Here is a 17,937-nt window from a genome sequence, read left to right as displayed (position 1 = left end):
CCTTCTCCCTGCCTTTGTCCCACAAAAATTGGGCCCAAATCACAGCATATTAGTGTATATTTGAGCTTTATTAGAATATGGAATAGTTCTAAAAAGAGGGCCAAAAAATAAAGCACGGTCTAAAGATATTTGCTTTAGATCTTCCACTTCAAAAAGAAAGATAAATATGTGATCTTTCTTTCTTTACATTGAAAAGAGCTCTCTTGTATTGCACTAAATAAAAAGAACCTCCTTAAAAGTCGAAAAAATCGACACCCTTCATGCATGGGAAAATGTGATCTTGGACTATGAATGAATGCTTTTTGAAAAAAGAGATTTATATATGCTTGTTTCCTGTGGTTCATCTTTGTTGATGCCTTAATTTTTTTTTTAAAATTAAATTGACAAATTGAAACTTTAGTTGGTTGCAAATTGTCGAGAGAGTTCTCAAAATTACACGAAGAATGCTTCTTTCCAAAGTAGCATGAAAAATCACATTTCTTGGTGTTGGTACTATTCCTTTTCCATATATTAAGTGTATTGCTTGATGAATCTTTAGGTTCTAAATTTTGCATTATTGGTCTTGAATTTATGTGGCTAATAGTAGAGCTATATGACAAGTAATTTTTTTTTGGATTTGAATAAAATCTACTTTAACAATTTAGTGGCTAGTTTTTAATATTTATTGCAGAAGTTGAGGTTATATTTTTATTCATTTTCTCATTTTATTTATGAAGTAATGAAAATTATTTGAAGTAATATATTAATTTGAATGTTAAGTTTTGGGTCATTTACGAAATGGATAAAGAATGGATTCATTTGTCTTCAAGACTTCTACCCGAGTATGAAGAAGGGGTTAAAAAATTTCTTGCACATGCCAAGGACTACGCCAAAACACGTGACGTAATATTATGTCCTTGCATATGTTGTAAAAATAAGAAGTATATGACATTTGACAAAGTGTATGAGCAGTTAATATTCAAGGGGTTCGATCCTTCTTACACGATTTGGTTCTTCCATGGTGAAACCAATACCTCACAATTTGAAGGTGAAGGTAGTTTAGGAGGAGTTCAAGAAGCGGATGATGAAAGTAGAGAGGCATTTCACTTATATAGGGATGCATTTGTCTCAGATGAAGAGGTTGGACACACTACATCTGACGCAAGAGATTATGAGTTTACTGATTTATTATAAGATGCAGAAACTCCTCTCTTCCCTGGATGTACGACTTATACAAAGTTGTCAGCATCTGTCACATTATACAATTACAAGTCTACCAATGGTCACACTGACAGTAGTTTCAATGAGCTCCTTAAGATCTTAGGTGACATGCTTCCAGAAAAAACCACACTTCCACAAAGTGTTTACTCGATGAAAAAGTTGTTGAAACCATTTGATTTAGGATATGAGAAGATTCATGCTTGCCCAAACGATTGTTGTCTATTTAGAAAGGAGCTCAAAGAATTAGACTCATGTCCAAAGTGTGGTTCCTCAAGATGGAAGGTGGACAAAGTTACCTTAAAAGTTCGTAAAGGAATTCCTGAAAAGGTGCTAAGGTATTTTCCTGTGATACCAAGACTTAAAAGAATGTTTAAATCAGAAGAAATGGCTGAAGATTTGATTTGGCACTCCAACCACAAAATTCAAGATCATATGATGCGTCATCCAGTTGATTCAGTAGCTTGGGATACAATAAATCACAAGTGGCCTGCTTTTGCATCAAATCCTAGAAATCTTCGTCTTGGTCTTGCAACAGATGGATTCAACCCTTTTGGTGACCTTAGTTCTAGATATAGTTGTTGGCCGGTTATCTTGGTCAATTACAATCTTCCTCCATTGAAGTGCATGTCGAAAGAAAATCTTATGTTAACATTACTAATACCAGGTCCAAAGCAACCAGGAAATGATATAGATGTGTACTTGGAACCTCTTGTGGAAGATTTGAAGGAGTTGTGGGACACATGTGTGGAGGCATTTGATGCATTTAGCAAGTCAATGTTCAATCTGAAGGCTATCTTGATGTGGACAATCAATGATTTTCCAGCTTATGGAAACCTAGCTGGATGTGCCACAAAAGGAAAATTCGGTTGCCCAATATGTGGTGAAGACGTTTGTTCTATGTGGCTTAAGTACAGTAGAAAGTTTTCATACTTAGGCCACCGAAGATTTCTTGCTCCTGATCATCCATTTCGTGAGAAAAAGAAGTGGTTTAATGGAAAAAAAGAGAGAAAAGGAAAACCGAGGGCTTTGACTGGTTTAGAAATTCTCAATGCAGTAAAAGTCATTGAAAATGACTGGGAAAAAAAAGAGTCAGAATATCAATAATGCAAAGAGAAAGAGAAAGACGCATGATAGTTCAAAAAAAGTACAAAAATCAGATCAAATGTGGAAGAAGAAGTCAATTTTTTTCAGTTTTCCATACTGGAGTGTGAGTTCTTTTGCACTATATTCATCAAGTTTTATAAATTTGTTTTTTTGTTCATAAATTTTTTTGAATCATGAACTAATACTATGAAATGTGTTAATCGTTATGTGCAGGGACTGCTGCTACGTCATAACTTAGATGTGATGCATGTTGAAAAGAATGTCTGCGAAAATATCACAGGCACATTGTTAAACGTGAAGAAAAAATCCAAAGATGGTGTGAATGCTCGTAAAGATTTGATGCACTTAAACATTAGAAAAGAATTACATCCTCAAGAGAAAGGGGAAAATATGTATCACTTGCCTGCTGCACCTTACACATTGTCTAAAAAAGAGATGAATGTATTTTGCTCTAGATTGAAGAAAATAAAGTTACCCGATGGCTACAGCTCAAATATTGGTAACTGTGTTTCTTTAGAAGATCATAAGCTTATTGGGCTGAAATCTCATGATTGCCATGTTCTAATGCAACAATTGCTATCAGTAGCATTGAGAAGTCTTTTACCTAAAGGTCCACGTAGTGCTCTATTTCTATTGTGTGCATTTTACAATGAATTATGTCAAAGAGTGTTAGACAGAAACCGTTTAGAACAACTCGAGGAGAATATTGCTGAAACCCTATGCATGTTGGAAAGGTACTTTCCACCCGCTTTCTTCACTATCTCGGTTCATTTGACAATTCATTTTGCAAGAGAGGCTCGCTTGTGTGGGCATGTCCAATTCCGTTGGATGTATCCCTTTGAAAGGTAATAGATATTAATTTATTTCTAGACCAATATTATGTTATACAACTAATTTAAATTTGCTACAAACACTAGTTTCATGTGAAATATGTTTTTTTCTTTAGATTTATGAAAACACTTAATGAGTATGTGAAGAACCGAGCAAGGCCAAAGGGTTGCATAGCTGAGTGTTATCTTGCAGAAGAACGAATGCGATTTTGTAGTGCTTATATAGAAAAAGCGACTGGTATTGGTATCCGTTCTAATCGAAATCAGGATTTGGACAATGGATTAGTGGAAGGTCGCCCAATTTCGCAAGGAAAAGAAAAAATTTTAGAAGACCATGTGTTGCAAGCTGCACATCGATATGTGTTGTTCAATACTGCTGAAGTTGAGCCTTACTTACAGTGAGTATAGTTAATTACATATCATATTAGCCTTTGTCTATTACATAATTCATATATTCCAATAATCACCCTTTAATGATTTTAAATAGGAAGCACATTGAGGAGCTGAAACAAACAGATCGTCGTTTCTTAATTAATGAAACATTGTTACAGAAGCGACATATGGAAACATTTGCTCAATGGTTATCAAAACATGTTTTTGATAACTCATCAGACAGAATACAATGGCTAGCACATGGTCCAAGAAAACATGTCATATCTTATACGGGTTATATTGTAAATGGATATCGATTCCACACAATTGATGTTGAAAGGTCGACACAAGATAGTGGTGTTTCGATTGAAGCAGATACTGTTTGTCAGTCTAGTACGAATGATCATTCACATACCGTTGGAAGAGTATTATACTATGGAGTTATACGAGATATTGTTTTACTAGACTACTATTCTTTCAAAGTTCCTGTTTTTAGGTGTGATTGGGCAAATCATGAAACTGGAATCAAAATGGAAGATGGTTTTACACTGGTCAACTTACACCAAGGTCTAAGAACTTTTGAAGGCGATCCTTTCATTTTAGCATCACAAGCAAAACAAGTATTCTATTCTAGAGACAATGACGAATCAAACTGGTATGTGTTGCTGAAAGCGCCGCCTCGGGGTATGCATAACATGAATTTGCTTGAAGAGGAAGCCTATACATCATTCACACCTCTTGATGTGTCCACACTTGAGATTAACATCACTGAGAAAGAACCGTACGCGAGAAATGAGTGTGTGGGAATTGACGTGACTGATCTGTGATTGAAATTTTCGGTTGTAGAGTTTGTAGTTAATTTAAAAGGTTCCATTACACTTTATTTACTGTTGCAATATATTTGTTTGTTTTCTTTTTATTTTCAACGAATTATCATGCTATATTACATGTTTGACTATCTCTTCATATACAACATTAAAAAATGAGCAGATTGGGCCAAAAACGCAGCAAGGTATCTATAGGTGAAGTTCAGGTGATATTTTATTATTTTGTAAATTTTGGTTTATTTTAGTTTTTATGAAGTCTCAATTTTACATTATAATATCTCTTTTTGCTATTTTGTAGGAAAATATAGCTAATAAGCTATCGAGAGTGGACTCCAACACTCCACCTAATTCATCAGAATATGTGCGGGATAAAGACCTAGTTGATGACGCCAAAACTAATAATAAAAAAGGACGAGGTCCATCAAAGTTGAATTTGGTTAGTGGCCAACAACCGCCCAAAGATCTGGAACGTAATGAGTTTGGACAGGCAATTGGAGATAATTCGGTCAAGTACGCCACTTTTCTAGGTTGCATGGTAAAATAATTTGTGCCATACACATTAGATCGATGGAATGACTTAGACGAGGAAATGAAGAATAAGATGTGGTGTTGTCTTCAGGTAATACTTATCACTGTTTTTTTATTCCTATTTTGTTACAAAATGTAGAAATATTTTTATGCTTCTTAATGTGTAGTTGAACTATAAAGTTGAGGAGTGGGAGAAACATGCAATCTTTCAAAAGTTAGGTAAATTGTGGCGTGATAGAAAGTCCAAACTCCAAATACTTATACGAGAAGTTGATGATGGTCGAGTGGCTTCACGAGATCTTTGTCTTTTGAAGCCCGAATTTATGGATTCACACCAACGGGACTTGTTTGTAAAGAAGACACGATCATCACCATTTCAAGTAAGTATCAATTCATTGGTATAGATTTTCGACTGTTTGATACATGCATATAATTGTTATGATTTTCGGGCTTAAATTTAATAATTCCAAGAAGTAACGAATCACACAACAGAGAATGTTCTTCTTTGGGACTGAGAACTCGAAATCCTAGGAAACAGGGGCATCTCCACAGATGTTTTCGAGCTTCATTGGTGGCTGTTGATCGGCAACAGCATGTAAAAATTAAATTATGTAAGTTATATGTCTGAAGTTTGTGGCCGAGCCCAATGCCACCCCATTTAGTCGGTAAACGCGAAATGGCTGTTCTTTCCACAAGCTTTTCTCTCTAAATTCTGTACCTGAGAAAAAGAATTATCAATGTCCCCTTAATTACCATGATGACCCACCCTCCCCTCCACCCCCAGTACCCTATCAACGTCAACAAGAATATGTCACATGTCATCTGCCCAGCTCATCGATGTTCACCCTCTCATTGAGCAGAAAGTCTAGCATCAACTGCAGCAGTTTCCCTGATCAAATCCTCTGAGAAGAAAAATGATGCAGCAACCAGTTCTTATGTAGTACCTGAAATTAAAACTATTTCTAGGTAGCAGAGAAAATTGGGAACTAAAGTTCAAAACTAACCCCAGCAGTAAAAATGAGGATACCATGTGGTTGAATTTAAAGGGTTCTGAGGGCAGCGAATAACTCATTGTTGAGCAGAAACAGATTACTGGAGTGAAGGATCGGTGTTCACTGCTATAAGATTGTTAGAAGCAAATCCGGTGGGCCTGTTGAAATTTCAGATCAAAGAGAAGATTCTGAGTTAAATGATCATTCTGTTGAGCATAAATATGTCCCCTTAATTGAAACACCACTAGATTAATTGGTTGACTGCTGTAAGAGTTCATCTTTAATCCTTTATAGTTATTTTTGTCAATTGTCGCACTTATTTTTCATTTATACCCATTATGTGACATTCATGCATTGGATTAATTCTTTAATTTTTAGCAATCATGTGACTAATCAATTATATATGAATATGTTATATGTTTTTTATTTTCAGGAAAAGAGTGAAAAATTTAAGGCAATGAGAGGAAAGCAAATACACAACCACACAATGAGCAGGAGAGGTTATGCCCGTTTGGCTCACATTATGGTAATTGTTATTATTTGAAAAACCTTATGAAAAGCTCTTCTCTAAGTTTTTTAATTTTTAAATTTAATGATACTTTTTTTGAATTATGTTCCTAATGAATTGTTCATAAATTTCTATATGCTTCTTACTCAAGGAGAAAACGTCTTCTGCTGATATACCAATTACAAGAACAAAAGTATGGGTGGAAGGCCATAAGAAGAAAAATGGACAACCGAGTTGTGAAGCTGTTGGAGAAAAAATGGTAATAAAATTATTTCTGTAAAAAAAAACTGATCAACTTAAATTCATTATTTTCTCAAAAAGTATTTGTTTGTTATTTGCAGAAAGAAATAGAAGCATGTGCATCTGAATCTCAAAACACTACTAACATTGCTGAGGATGCAATTAGCCTTGTATTTGGAAAGGAAATTCGAGGTAGAGTGCGTGGAATGGGCTTAGGAGTTACACCTTCAAAATTTGGAGCATCTTTGCAACAAAATGGAACTATTAAACAACTTCAAAGTATGATGCACAACCTTCAACAAGAAGTGCAACAAATGAGGTCCATTGTTTTCCAAAATATGAGGCAACAAAATGAGCAAGAACATGTTAGTAATTAAACAACAATAGATAAAATAATTTGTATTTATGTTGTTGAGAATTTTTGTTTAGTGACCTATGATTTTGTCTTGGTCATTTTTTTGTTTTATTGTTGGGAAGAAAAATGGTATAAGTTTCACTAGTCTTATTTAGTTTACTTTGTAGCTTTGGTGTACTTGTAGTGTGTGTATTTTTTTGTGGAGATTTACATATATAATATTGGTGGCATGCTCTTCACTTTTTCACTCCACCACATGTTGTATATTGATGGCTTATTTCCTCGAGCAAAGTTGAAAATATTATAGCGCGTGCGAAGTTGGTTCATCTACTTCATTTAGACTAAGACTCCCCAACGGTTTCGTGCGTTTGACCAATTCAATTGATATTTGATGTGCTTTAATTTATGCAAATTTTGATTCAAGCTAATGAAGTAATCTAATGAAGCTTCTTACATTGGAGATTTTTTGTTTGAGATATTTTTTGTTTTATCTCAATATGTAGGTAGGTATTGGTGGCAGTATTGGGATTGAGAATGATATTGGTAGCGGCTGTGATATCAATCGTCTCAAAAAAAGTGGTAATGCTGATAATGTGAACTAACATCAAGTTGCATCTCAGGTAATTATCTTAAATGTTTGTGTTATCTAAACCACATTTGTTATAAAATAGATATGGCATAATTAATACTTTGTATTGTTTATATGCAGTCAAATTCAAAGAATGTGTGTCGTGGAGATATCTCTGAAAATACTAAATGTAAGTTGCTTCATTGGTGTGGTGATGGAGTTGTTGCTGAAGGTCGAATTGCATCCACAGATCCAACTGTAAAAGTGCATCACGTTCCTCTTGGTGGATCTTGTTGGAAGGTTTGGGTTGATAGAGTTCTTGTGGAGCAGGTAGACTTAATTCGACCGAATTCTGAAATGATTTTTCTGGATGATGCAGTTGGAAGCACAGTAGCATGACCTTCTAAATTTATCGTTTTGTGTGACTGATACAGATCTTATATTGGTTCTAGGGTTACAGACACTATTGCATCAAACCATCATATTACTGAGTATTTTGTTTACTTTAGCAAGTAAAGGAAAATTGTCATTAATTACCTAGTTTTTATGTAATCTTATTATTTTGTTTTAATTCTGGTGATTGGTAGGATGATAAATCTTTTGAGTTTCGATATTATTGTTTAAAATTTTGTTCATAATAATATAAATAACTTTAATATGCTGCACGTTGCTCATAAACCAAATCGACAGCGTACAATAATTTATTAATTACAGCTTGCATTGCGCCTTATCCACAGCATATTGCGCATGCCATGGTTGGTTTTAACCGCAGCGTGCAACACCCGCTGCCAATAAATCATCAACAACATATTGCGCACGCCATGGATACGTTTAACCACAGCGTGCATTACACCCTGCCAATTGGTGAACATATCAACAGCATGTTTTGCGCACGCCATGGATAAGTTTAACCACGGCGTGCCTTGCACGCTGCCAATAGGTCGATATATCAACAACATGTTTTGCACCACGTTGAAACTTTTAACCAAGGCGTGCGGTGCACGCTGCCGAAGGTAACTATCAATAGCACACACCGCACGCCGTTGTTAGCGTAAACCGCAGCGTAAACTGCACGCTGCCAATAGTTTCAAACTTACGACGGCTTTAAACTTTACAGCGTGCCTCGCAGCGTGCCATGCACGCCGCGGATACCTTTCCGCGGCGAATATTGCACGCCGCGGAAACCCATTTTTCTTGTAGTGTTCCATAAACAACCATTGTCTACTGCCTACTGTTTCTTTGTGTTTCATCGTACTCCATCGGATCGTTTCCGCACTTATTATTGTGATCTACTGGACTTACTCGTGAACAAGATTAGCTATAATCTATAACAGGATTCTAGCACCTTTTGCAAAAACGACCGTAAAAGGAAAGAGTTTATCACCCCCCTCTAAACTCTATATCGATCCCTAACAGATTTCTTGGAATTGTGGTATTTTTTTTTTCACCATTTGACCAAGTAATTTGAGAGATATGGTCAAAATGCTAGAGCATGGTAAAATTGCCACTCTTTTGGTGACTTTATTTGTTGCTTAATTTGATACCAATTGTGAGAAAAATTTTATCTCATGCTTGTCACCAATATTGTAGATATTATCATCAACTTTCTACAGGTTCAAGAATCATTTTAATGTCATTTGCAACCCCAAGGTTATGCTTGTTTTATCGAACTTTTAAAAATAGGTAAAAACTTATAATAACACAACTTATATTTTATACAATTTATTATAAAACATATAATATTTAAACGAAAAATATAAATTTATATTACAAAACAATTAATTTTAATACAATTTTTTATCTTTATCACACTCCCCAACCAACTTATTGCTAGCCTCTAACAATTTACGCATTAATAGCAACACAAAACATATTGATTAATTTAAATAGAAATATAATCTGAGCTATCCAAGTGTTTAAATTCAATTTGAAAACTGTCAAAGTTATATCAAGATAATTATAATTATAATTTATAAAATAATCTGAACTGATCAATTCAAAGCTTATTTTCAGTTAGTTAAATGTACATGACCTTTAGAAATTCCTAGTAAGAATCTTAACTCCATATCCTCACAGGTTAATAAATTTTTCAATTTATGGGAACGATTTCTCTCATGGAATTGGAATATAGATAAATGCTCAGGAAAATGGTTTACAGAATGCAGACAGACAAACGAGCCAAACTAATCAAAAGATAGGAAATCCATTGATTCAAAATCTAATTGTTCTTATTATATATTTTTTCTCGATATTTTTTTACGTCACGGAATCAGACTAAGTTTATGCTTATTGACCACATATTTATTTAATTTGTATAATATATTTCTCTCTTTTTTCTTTTTTCTTTTTCTTTTTTATTTTTATTTTTATGAGAAATAAATGGGTCGTGGAATATAACTTAAAAATTACATAGATTTTCAACATTTTTTTCTTTTTTTTCAGGAAATATCATTTATTTTTTAAAAATAAGAACTCAAGATCTAAACAATAGATAGCATCTCTGATGATCAATAAAGGCTCGCAAACTGTTTTCTCAATCCTCTCCACTCAATCACAAAATATGTGTGAGTTATAAAATTTTAGACAATCTTATTAGGTATATCTTGGGCCATATACTTTAATAACTGATATTATCACAATGGTTAATCACTCAAAAAAATTTCATAAATCATATTTTTATAGTGATCAGAATATTAAAATTGACTTTTTTTTTCAAATAAAAATTTAAACATCCTCAGATAAATCAATACATTTTGTAATTTAAACTTTTCAAACATGTAATGTGTGGGGACCCGGACGCTAATCATCTTTGGGATTTAATTATCAATTAAGATAAACATGGTCTAAAATTTTTTTCTTTTTAAAATGTAAGTACGGAACGTAATGGAATTTAACTAATATACATCTCAGTATAAAAGTACAATAATGTACAACAATTACTAAAACTAGTCTAAGGTTCAACTACTAAATTTCAAGTATTAAACCGAGTCTACATCCAAGTCCGGAATCACCCCTCTAATCTCGATCTCTCATCTTCCTCTTGGCCCTGATCCTGCCCCACCTGTTGTCATGCACACATACAAACAAGACAACAGCCGGATAACTCCGGTGAGATATAAATATCCCAGTATAAATAATGTATACATGCAGTTAACTGAATTAACATAAAAGCATGAATTATATCTTATCACATGTAGCATAATCAAACAACATGTATCAATACCAGTCTGTAAATAAAACATGAATCGTAATCTACGAAACATAAATTAATATGGATCTGTAAATTAAATTCTACTCTCAATATCTAAGACTCAACTCATCTCTCATTCTAATCTAGGGATCCCGATCTAATTTAGACATTGGTACGATGTATTGTGGGGGACCCGGAAGCTAATCATGTTCTTAATCATCTGTGGGATTTAATTATCAATTAAAATAAACAGTGTCTAAAAATTTTTCTTTTTAAATACAAGTGCGGAAGGTAATGGAATCAAATTATTATACAAACCAGTATAATAATACAAATCTTGTACAACATGCATCTAGTTCCAATTAGTCTAAGGTTCAATTACTAATTTCAAGTATTAAACCATGTCTACAATGAGTCTGGAATCACCACTCTAAACTCGTCTTCTCTTATCATCTTCTGACCCCGATGATCGAGCAAAACTTGCACTGTGAAATCCACAAATAAAATATGATTTTGTATGCTCAAAAAGTAATCGCAAGTGCACGATGTCAAGTAATAATATAGTGTATGTGAATACGAGTATCATTCCGCTGAGGACTGTATTTAACAATTATTATTTTAGTTATTAAAACTTTAGCGAGGAAATGTGATTTGTTGTGTTATAACTACTAAAATGCAAGAAAATCAAATAAACAAGTTCAAAGATTAAATGATAAAATATGACTCTTAAATCGATTGATTAAATTTCAAATGATAAAAGAATTTGTTGGGAATTCTGGTTCACCTACCCCTTATTAATTAATTAATTCGTCCGATTGTGTTCTACGCTTCCGACAGGATTTCCTATTCAATTGAACACACTCTCTCGAGCTATGCCAAACTAATTCACTCAATGAAGTAATTAAATGTCTTTAATTATTTATCAAGAATGAATCGCATTTCGATTTATGAAACCCCCTAGTTTTCGACCCTAAGGACTATGACTATCGGCACGTATCCAATTTCATATTTCTATGTAAATTGTAGATCCGCGAATTATACCACTCGATCCTATCACTAGTTATTCTCTCGAACTCACTCGTGATATAAAATTGTCGTTAAAGTTAGCTACGCTCAACGACACAATAAAAATCGTGGAATAATCAAGAATAAATCACAAACCGGAATATAAATTAACCAACTAAAAGTTTGGGGTAGGATCCTCTGTTATCCCAACAAATATTAAAGTTTAGATACTAGAATTCATCATTAAAATAAGCAAAATAATATTTAAATACAGGAAAATAAACTGGAAATACGAGACGTGACGAAATCTGCGAAGAACGATGCCCGGAAACCGTAGAATCTTCAATCCAAGTGCAAAAGCTCTCCAAAACTCCTTATGGTCCCTTCAATAATGTCTGAATAATCCCCAAAAGTCGACCAATCCTCTTTCCATAGCAGCCATACTCCAAAATTAAGGTAAGAAATCGCGCACAATAATCTTCCAAAAATAGGCGACGCTCGGGCGGTAGAAAAGTACCGCTCGAGCGCCACACTCTCTGTAATTCTCCTTGGCACATGCAGCATTCGCGCTCGGGCGGTAGAAAACTACCGCTCGAGCGCCGACCTTTCTGTTGAAGTTCTTGGGGTGCGGGGCTTTCGCGCTCGGGCGGTAGAAAACTACCGCTCGAGCGCCGACCTTTCTGTTAAAATCTTCAGCTTTTCATATGTCGCGCCCGGGCGGTAGAAATATACCGCTCGGGCGCCGCTTCTTCTGTCCCTTGACTTGTTGGCTTAGCAAAGTCGTCCCTTTTTCTATTTTTCCGGTCATTTTTCCTGCAATTTCGTCACGCCCGAGTGAGATAAGATAAAATGCAAATGTTTATTCTAAAATGAACAAAATGTGATTGAAATAGACGCACGCACAATGCAAAACACACACAGACTAATGCAATAAAACACGTAAAAACGACACACATCAACCCCCTCATACTAACCTTTTGCTTGCCCTCAAGTAAAATAGGTTAAAGTACGAGATACTAAACAAACTCAACAACCACAAAATTACTCAAACAAAAAATAACTAACACAATTAAATATCAATGGTGAGTTAACAAATTTTATGCTCATGCCTCAGTGGACTTTCTCACGTACAAATCATAATCAAGTCAAATCACAAACGAATACTCATTCTCATCTACACATAAATCTCGACACTAATTTGAACGTGTGTGTGTGTGATGATGGGTCTAGTCATTCGTACTTCAAATAGATCAATTATCAAATCATGCGAGTCACTCAATTAACACGTCAATACAAGTCTCACTAGCATGCATCCCCGTGTCCATTTATCACCAACCATAATTTGAACTTTATTCGATTCTTAAGTACAGATAAGGGTGTCGAGAAGGAGGAAAATAAGCTCAAGTGGCTAAAAGTCGGGAGTACACCGATCATTTTCATTGTGCAGTCGTCAAGACTTTTCGTCTGACTTTCCTCGTCTCCTTACATCTCCAACTTTTAGCCTAGGAATAGAATTTCATTCTTTTTATTTCGGCTCCCCCTCACCTTACATCTCCTTTTTCTTTTTCTTTTTTCTTTATTTTTTTGAATGCACAATTTTCACACATGTACTCCCTAAGATAAGAATATATATATTTGGATTACAGCTGGTTGGGAGTATGACATTTTAATTCAGTGCATTGGAAAGGATTTAAATGTAAAGTTCAAGGCAAAACAAATTTTCTCATTCGAGGTCCCAATTAGCGACTTATTTTCACGGGTTTACATGCTAAATCAACTCATAAATGGTGCCTTTCAAGTTAACCACACAAAACTTTCAAATCTCACCATTATTCCTACAAACTTATAGTCCCCACACATGTGTGCTCAAAAAGTTCAAACTTTGTGCCAAAATTCATGTTTTAACAATCAAGAGTACCGTTCATGAAATGACCCAATCAATACTTTTGTGTACTATCAATTCATCATCATCATTGGCTCATAAAGTATGTCTTCTCACCATAAACGATACCAAACATGAACTAAACAAACATGACAATCTACCCACCCCCTCATACTAGAGTTGTGCAATGCCCTCATTGCACAAAACGAAACAAACACTAACAACAAAACAACTCATGAATGTAAATGCAAACACAGAAATGCAAACACAAATATGCAAACACAAATGCAAACTAAATAAACATGAAAGCTAATAAACATGCTAGACGGAAACAATGATAAGAAAGAAAAACAGAAAAGCGGTAAAGGGAAAAAAATGCGAAGTAGGGGAAACAGGAAACTCCCCTGATCAAGTGTCATCCTCATCCTGCTCCGGCGGTGGCACTCCTGCGGCCTCCCCATGCTGAGAGTAATCATACTGGAACCGGAATGGGGAAGGGGGTAGCGGAGACGGTGGGATGGTCGATGGGTCAACGCCCCCTTGCACAAGCAGCGAGCGCATCATGGAGTCAATGTGAGATAGATGGTCGGTGACATACGAGTTGAATTGACCCTGATGCGTTTGGCAGGCGAGATTCTCAGCCATCATATCGGTGTGAGTTCTCCGGCAGGGTGGTGGTGGACGGCGACGTGGAGCGGCGGTGCTAGAACCACCTACATCTTCCTCGTGAGAGGGGAAGTCGCTAATTCGCTTAGCTCGTTTCCGCTGGAGGTCCTCGACACAAATCGGCTTCATGGGTTGCAACCACTCCTCATCATCGCGAAACACGACTCCCGCCCTAGCGCCCAACTCGGAGATAATGGTGGGGAAGAACAGGCCCACATGACTGTTGTGGGCACTCAGGGTGATTTGTGAATTGATGAGTGTGCCCACGTTGATGGTGTATCCCTCGTCAACGCATAAAGCAGCACCGCCCGCTCTTTCTGGACCTCGCTCTTATGCGAGACCGGCATCATTCTCCGAGCCACAAATAAATACCAAAGGGCAACTTCGGTTTTCAAATACTTCTCGTCAAAACAACTCGGCGAGCCGCCCAATGGTTTCCATATTGCGCCCGGATGGCACAATGTGGCGAGAATCGTATCATAATTCGGGTTAGCAACCAATGTCTGGAAGTGGGAGTCGTCGACCTCCGCTGTCCCTAACAGTGCATTAATCGTCACCGAGTCATACGGCACCTGTTTACCCCTCACAAACACCAAACCATTTCGCCCCTCCGCTGCATTGGCATAAAATTCGCGAACCACAGACACTACCGCCGCCTTAGGTTGCTCACCGTATTGTTCCCAACCACGCCTTTGCAAATCAACAATAATATCCAAGTATCTGTCCTCTAACTGTCGCCGGACTCCCCTCTCGGCTATTGGGTTGCGATGAATTTTCGCATGCTCGTATCGAGCCCTAGCCTCTATACTAACAAACCGTGCCCTATCAAACGATGATGAAGAGGAGGAACCGGGGTTACCTTTTTGCTTTTTGGGAGCCATTGTGTTGGACAAGTTGAATCTTTGAGTTGGAGAATGGTGTTCTTGCTTCCCAAGGGAGTTTGTGCCTTGTTGCCGGAGACTAGAGTGGATATTGAACGCCTGCACCACAAAATTGAAAGAACAAAATGAGAGTAGTGAGGGATTTTTGAGAGGGGAATTCGGGGATTAGGGATTTTTGAGAGAGGAAATTTCATGCAGAATGAAGAAAGGGGAAGGGGATCTGCGCTTTAAAAGGCTTCGCGCTCGAGCGGTAAAATATTACCGCTCGAGCGCCGAGTCCTCGGGGAAAAGTTAGTAGAGACAAATGCTCGCGCTCGAGCGGTAAAATATTACCGCCCGAGCGCCAAGCTCTCTGGACTTCTGTATTAGCTTCGCGCTCGAGCGGTAATAAATTACCGCCCGAGCGCCGAGTTCTCGGGAAAAATTCACATTCCACCTTTTTTTTTATATATAAAACAACAGTAAAACAAAATATGCTGACACGAAAGAAAAAGAAAATTAAATTAAATGCAAGAGAAGGGAAAAGAAGTAAGTTCTCAATTTATCGTCGAGAGCTAGACTGTCGGTCTGTCTCAGTTCGGCGTGTCTTGGAACCGAGTGATTCCAAGTTACGCCTCAATTGTGCCACCCATGTAGTGCTTCAGTCGCTGGGCATTGACCGTAAATGCCCCATCCTTCCCATCTTTCAATTCTTCAGCTCCCGATGGATAAACTTTCGAGATCACGAATGGACCAGACCATCGTGACTTCAATTTCCCGGGAAATAGTCGCAACCGGGAGTTGTAGAGTAGGACACTTTCTCCTTCTTTGAATTCTCTCTCGATGATCCTCTTATCATGAGCCTTCTTTGTTTTCTCTTTGTATGACAATGCAAGATCATAGGCCAGATTTCGGAACTCCTCCAATTGATCTAGTTGAAGCAACCATCGTTCACCTGCATCAGTAAAGTTAAAGTTTAGTGCTTTGGTTGCCCAATATGCGTGATGCTCTAACTCTACAGGTAAGTGACATGCTTTACCAAACAATAATCTGTACGGTGTCGTGCCTATTGGTGTTTTGAAAGCAGTCCTATATGCCCAAAGAGCATCATCTAATCTCACCGACCAATCCTTCCTACTGACACCTACCACCTTCTCCAAAATTCGCTTTATCTCTCGGTTAGACACCTCAACTTGCCCACTCGTCTGGGGGTGATAAGGGGTAGAGATCTTATGTGAGACACCATATTTGCTTAAAAGTTTTTCAAAGAGTTTGTTGCAAAAATGAGTGCCACCATCACTAATGATTGCTCGTGGTGTTCCAAAGCGGTTAAAAATGTTTTTCTTCAAAAATTTTAGAACCACTTGAGCATCATTAGTGGCGTATGCTTCCGCCTCTACCCACTTAGACACATAATCCACCGCCACCAAAATGTATTTTTTTGTGAAAGAACTGGAAAACGGTCCCATGAAATCTATTTCCCACACATCAAAAACCTCACACTCAATGATATTATTTAAAGGCATTTCGTGACGGTTAGAGATGTTACCTGTCCGTTGGAATTTATCACATGCTAGCACATAAGAACGAGCATCTTTAAAGAGGGTTGGCCAATAAAAGCCACATTCGAGTACCTTAGATGCCGTCCTCGTTGGTCCAAAGTGACCACCTACCTCACGGTCATGGCAATGAGTAAGAATCGATCCCATCTCTTCCTCCGCCACACATCTCCGAATCATAGAATCTGCACAAATCTTAAACAAGAAAGGTTCCTCCCAAAAATAATATTTCACGTCCGAAAAGAATTTCTATCTTTGGTGAAATGTTAGATTTGGGGGAGGTGAGCCTGTAACAAGAAAATTCGCAAGATTTGCATACCATGGACAATTTTTTACCTCAAACAACTGCTCATCCGGAAACCAATCATTAATCGCATCAGTCACACAATCATTACTGATAAATTCTAATCTAGACAAATGATCTGCAACCACATTCTCGACACCCTTTTTATCTTTTATTTCCACATCAAATTCTTGCAATAATAAAATCCACCGAAGTAAGCGTGGCTTTGCATCTTTCTTTGCAAGTAAATATTTAAGGTCAGAGTGATTAGTAAACACAATTACTTTCGACAAAACAAGATAAGCATGAAACTTGTCAAGTGCAAACACTACTGCAAGTAACTCTTTTTCGGTGGTGGCATAATTCAATTGTGCTTCATCTAGAGTCCTACTTGCATAGTATATGGTGTGAAATACCTTGTTTTGTCTTTGTCCGAGGACAGCACCTACCGCAGTATCGCTGGCATCGCACATGATCTCGAAGGGTAGATCCCAATCCGGTGCCACCAAGATAGGAGCCGTCACTAAGCGCTCTTTCAACTTCTCGTATGCCTGCAAACAATCAGAATTGAAATCAAAAGGCACATCTTTCATGAGTAAAGAAGATAAAGGTTTTGCAATTTTAGAAAAATCTTTGATGAAACGTCGGTAAAAACCGGTGTGGCCTAGAAAACTTCTAACTCCCTTTATGGACGCCGGAGGTGGTAAGTTCTTGATAACTTCAACTTTCGCCTTATCCACCTCTATTCCGTGCCCCGAAACCTTGTGCCCTAGGGCAATTCCCTCTTGTACCATAAAGTGGCATTTTTCCCAATTAAGCACCAAGTTTGTCTCCTCACATCTCCTCAACACTACCTGCAAGTTCTGCAAACAATCATTAAAAGACGAGCCAAAAATCGAGAAGTCATCCATAAATATCTCAAGAAAAGTTTCAATCATATCATGGAATATAGCAGTCATGCATCGCTG

At 37.0% G+C, this 17,937-nt stretch overlaps 2 protein-coding genes across 7 annotated transcripts; both read left to right on the top strand.

The window, feature by feature from the left end:
* The first annotated feature begins 549 nt into the window (after positions 1-549).
* On the top strand, positions 550-4,540 carry LOC140804763 (uncharacterized). Its single transcript, XM_073160885.1, has 5 exons — positions 550-2,233; positions 2,346-2,407; positions 2,518-3,149; positions 3,251-3,532; positions 3,622-4,540. The coding sequence occupies exons 1-5, from the start codon at positions 1,309-1,311 to the stop codon at positions 4,331-4,333; spliced, it is 2,613 nt and encodes an 870-aa protein (XP_073016986.1). The 5' UTR covers positions 550-1,308; the 3' UTR covers positions 4,334-4,540.
* Positions 4,541-4,811: 271 nt separating this feature from the next.
* On the top strand, positions 4,812-8,032 carry LOC140804765 (uncharacterized). 6 transcript variants are annotated; one of them, XM_073160888.1, is made up of 7 exons: positions 4,812-4,952; positions 5,029-5,241; positions 6,287-6,379; positions 6,516-6,620; positions 6,703-6,966; positions 7,460-7,535; positions 7,666-8,032. In XM_073160888.1, exons 1-7 carry the CDS (start codon positions 4,923-4,925, stop codon positions 7,701-7,703), a joined length of 819 nt encoding a protein of 272 aa, XP_073016989.1. In that variant the 5' UTR covers positions 4,812-4,922; the 3' UTR covers positions 7,704-8,032. The 6 variants fall into 6 exon arrangements, with proteins under 6 accessions (XP_073016989.1, XP_073016987.1, XP_073016990.1 ...); XM_073160886.1 differs by having other exon boundaries at positions 6,513-6,620; XM_073160889.1 differs by having other exon boundaries at positions 6,513-6,620; positions 7,460-7,576.
* Positions 8,033-17,937: the final 9,905 nt, after the last annotated feature.

This window comes from Primulina eburnea, chromosome 11 (assembly GCF_022965805.1).
Source record: "Primulina eburnea isolate SZY01 chromosome 11, ASM2296580v1, whole genome shotgun sequence".
Classification (NCBI taxonomy): Eukaryota; Viridiplantae; Streptophyta; class Magnoliopsida; order Lamiales; family Gesneriaceae; genus Primulina; species Primulina eburnea.
This window is presented reverse-complemented; position numbering and strand designations above follow the sequence as displayed.

Excerpts from the sequence above, each read along its gene's own strand:
- LOC140804763 (XM_073160885.1), top strand. The coding sequence starts at position 1,309 with ATGCTTCCAGAAAAAACCACACTTCCACAAAGTGTTTACTCGATGAAA. Across the intron at positions 2,408-2,517 it reads TCAGTTTTCCATACTGGAGT|GGACTGCTGCTACGTCATAA; the intron begins GTGAGTTCTTTT and ends CGTTATGTGCAG. Across the intron at positions 3,150-3,250 it reads TGGATGTATCCCTTTGAAAG|ATTTATGAAAACACTTAATG; the intron begins GTAATAGATATT and ends TTTTTTCTTTAG.
- LOC140804765 (XM_073160886.1), top strand. The coding sequence starts at position 4,923 with ATGAAGAATAAGATGTGGTGTTGTCTTCAG. Across the intron at positions 5,242-6,286 it reads CACGATCATCACCATTTCAA|GAAAAGAGTGAAAAATTTAA; the intron begins GTAAGTATCAAT and ends TTTTATTTTCAG. Across the intron at positions 6,380-6,512 it reads CCCGTTTGGCTCACATTATG|GAGAAAACGTCTTCTGCTGA; the intron begins GTAATTGTTATT and ends TTCTTACTCAAG.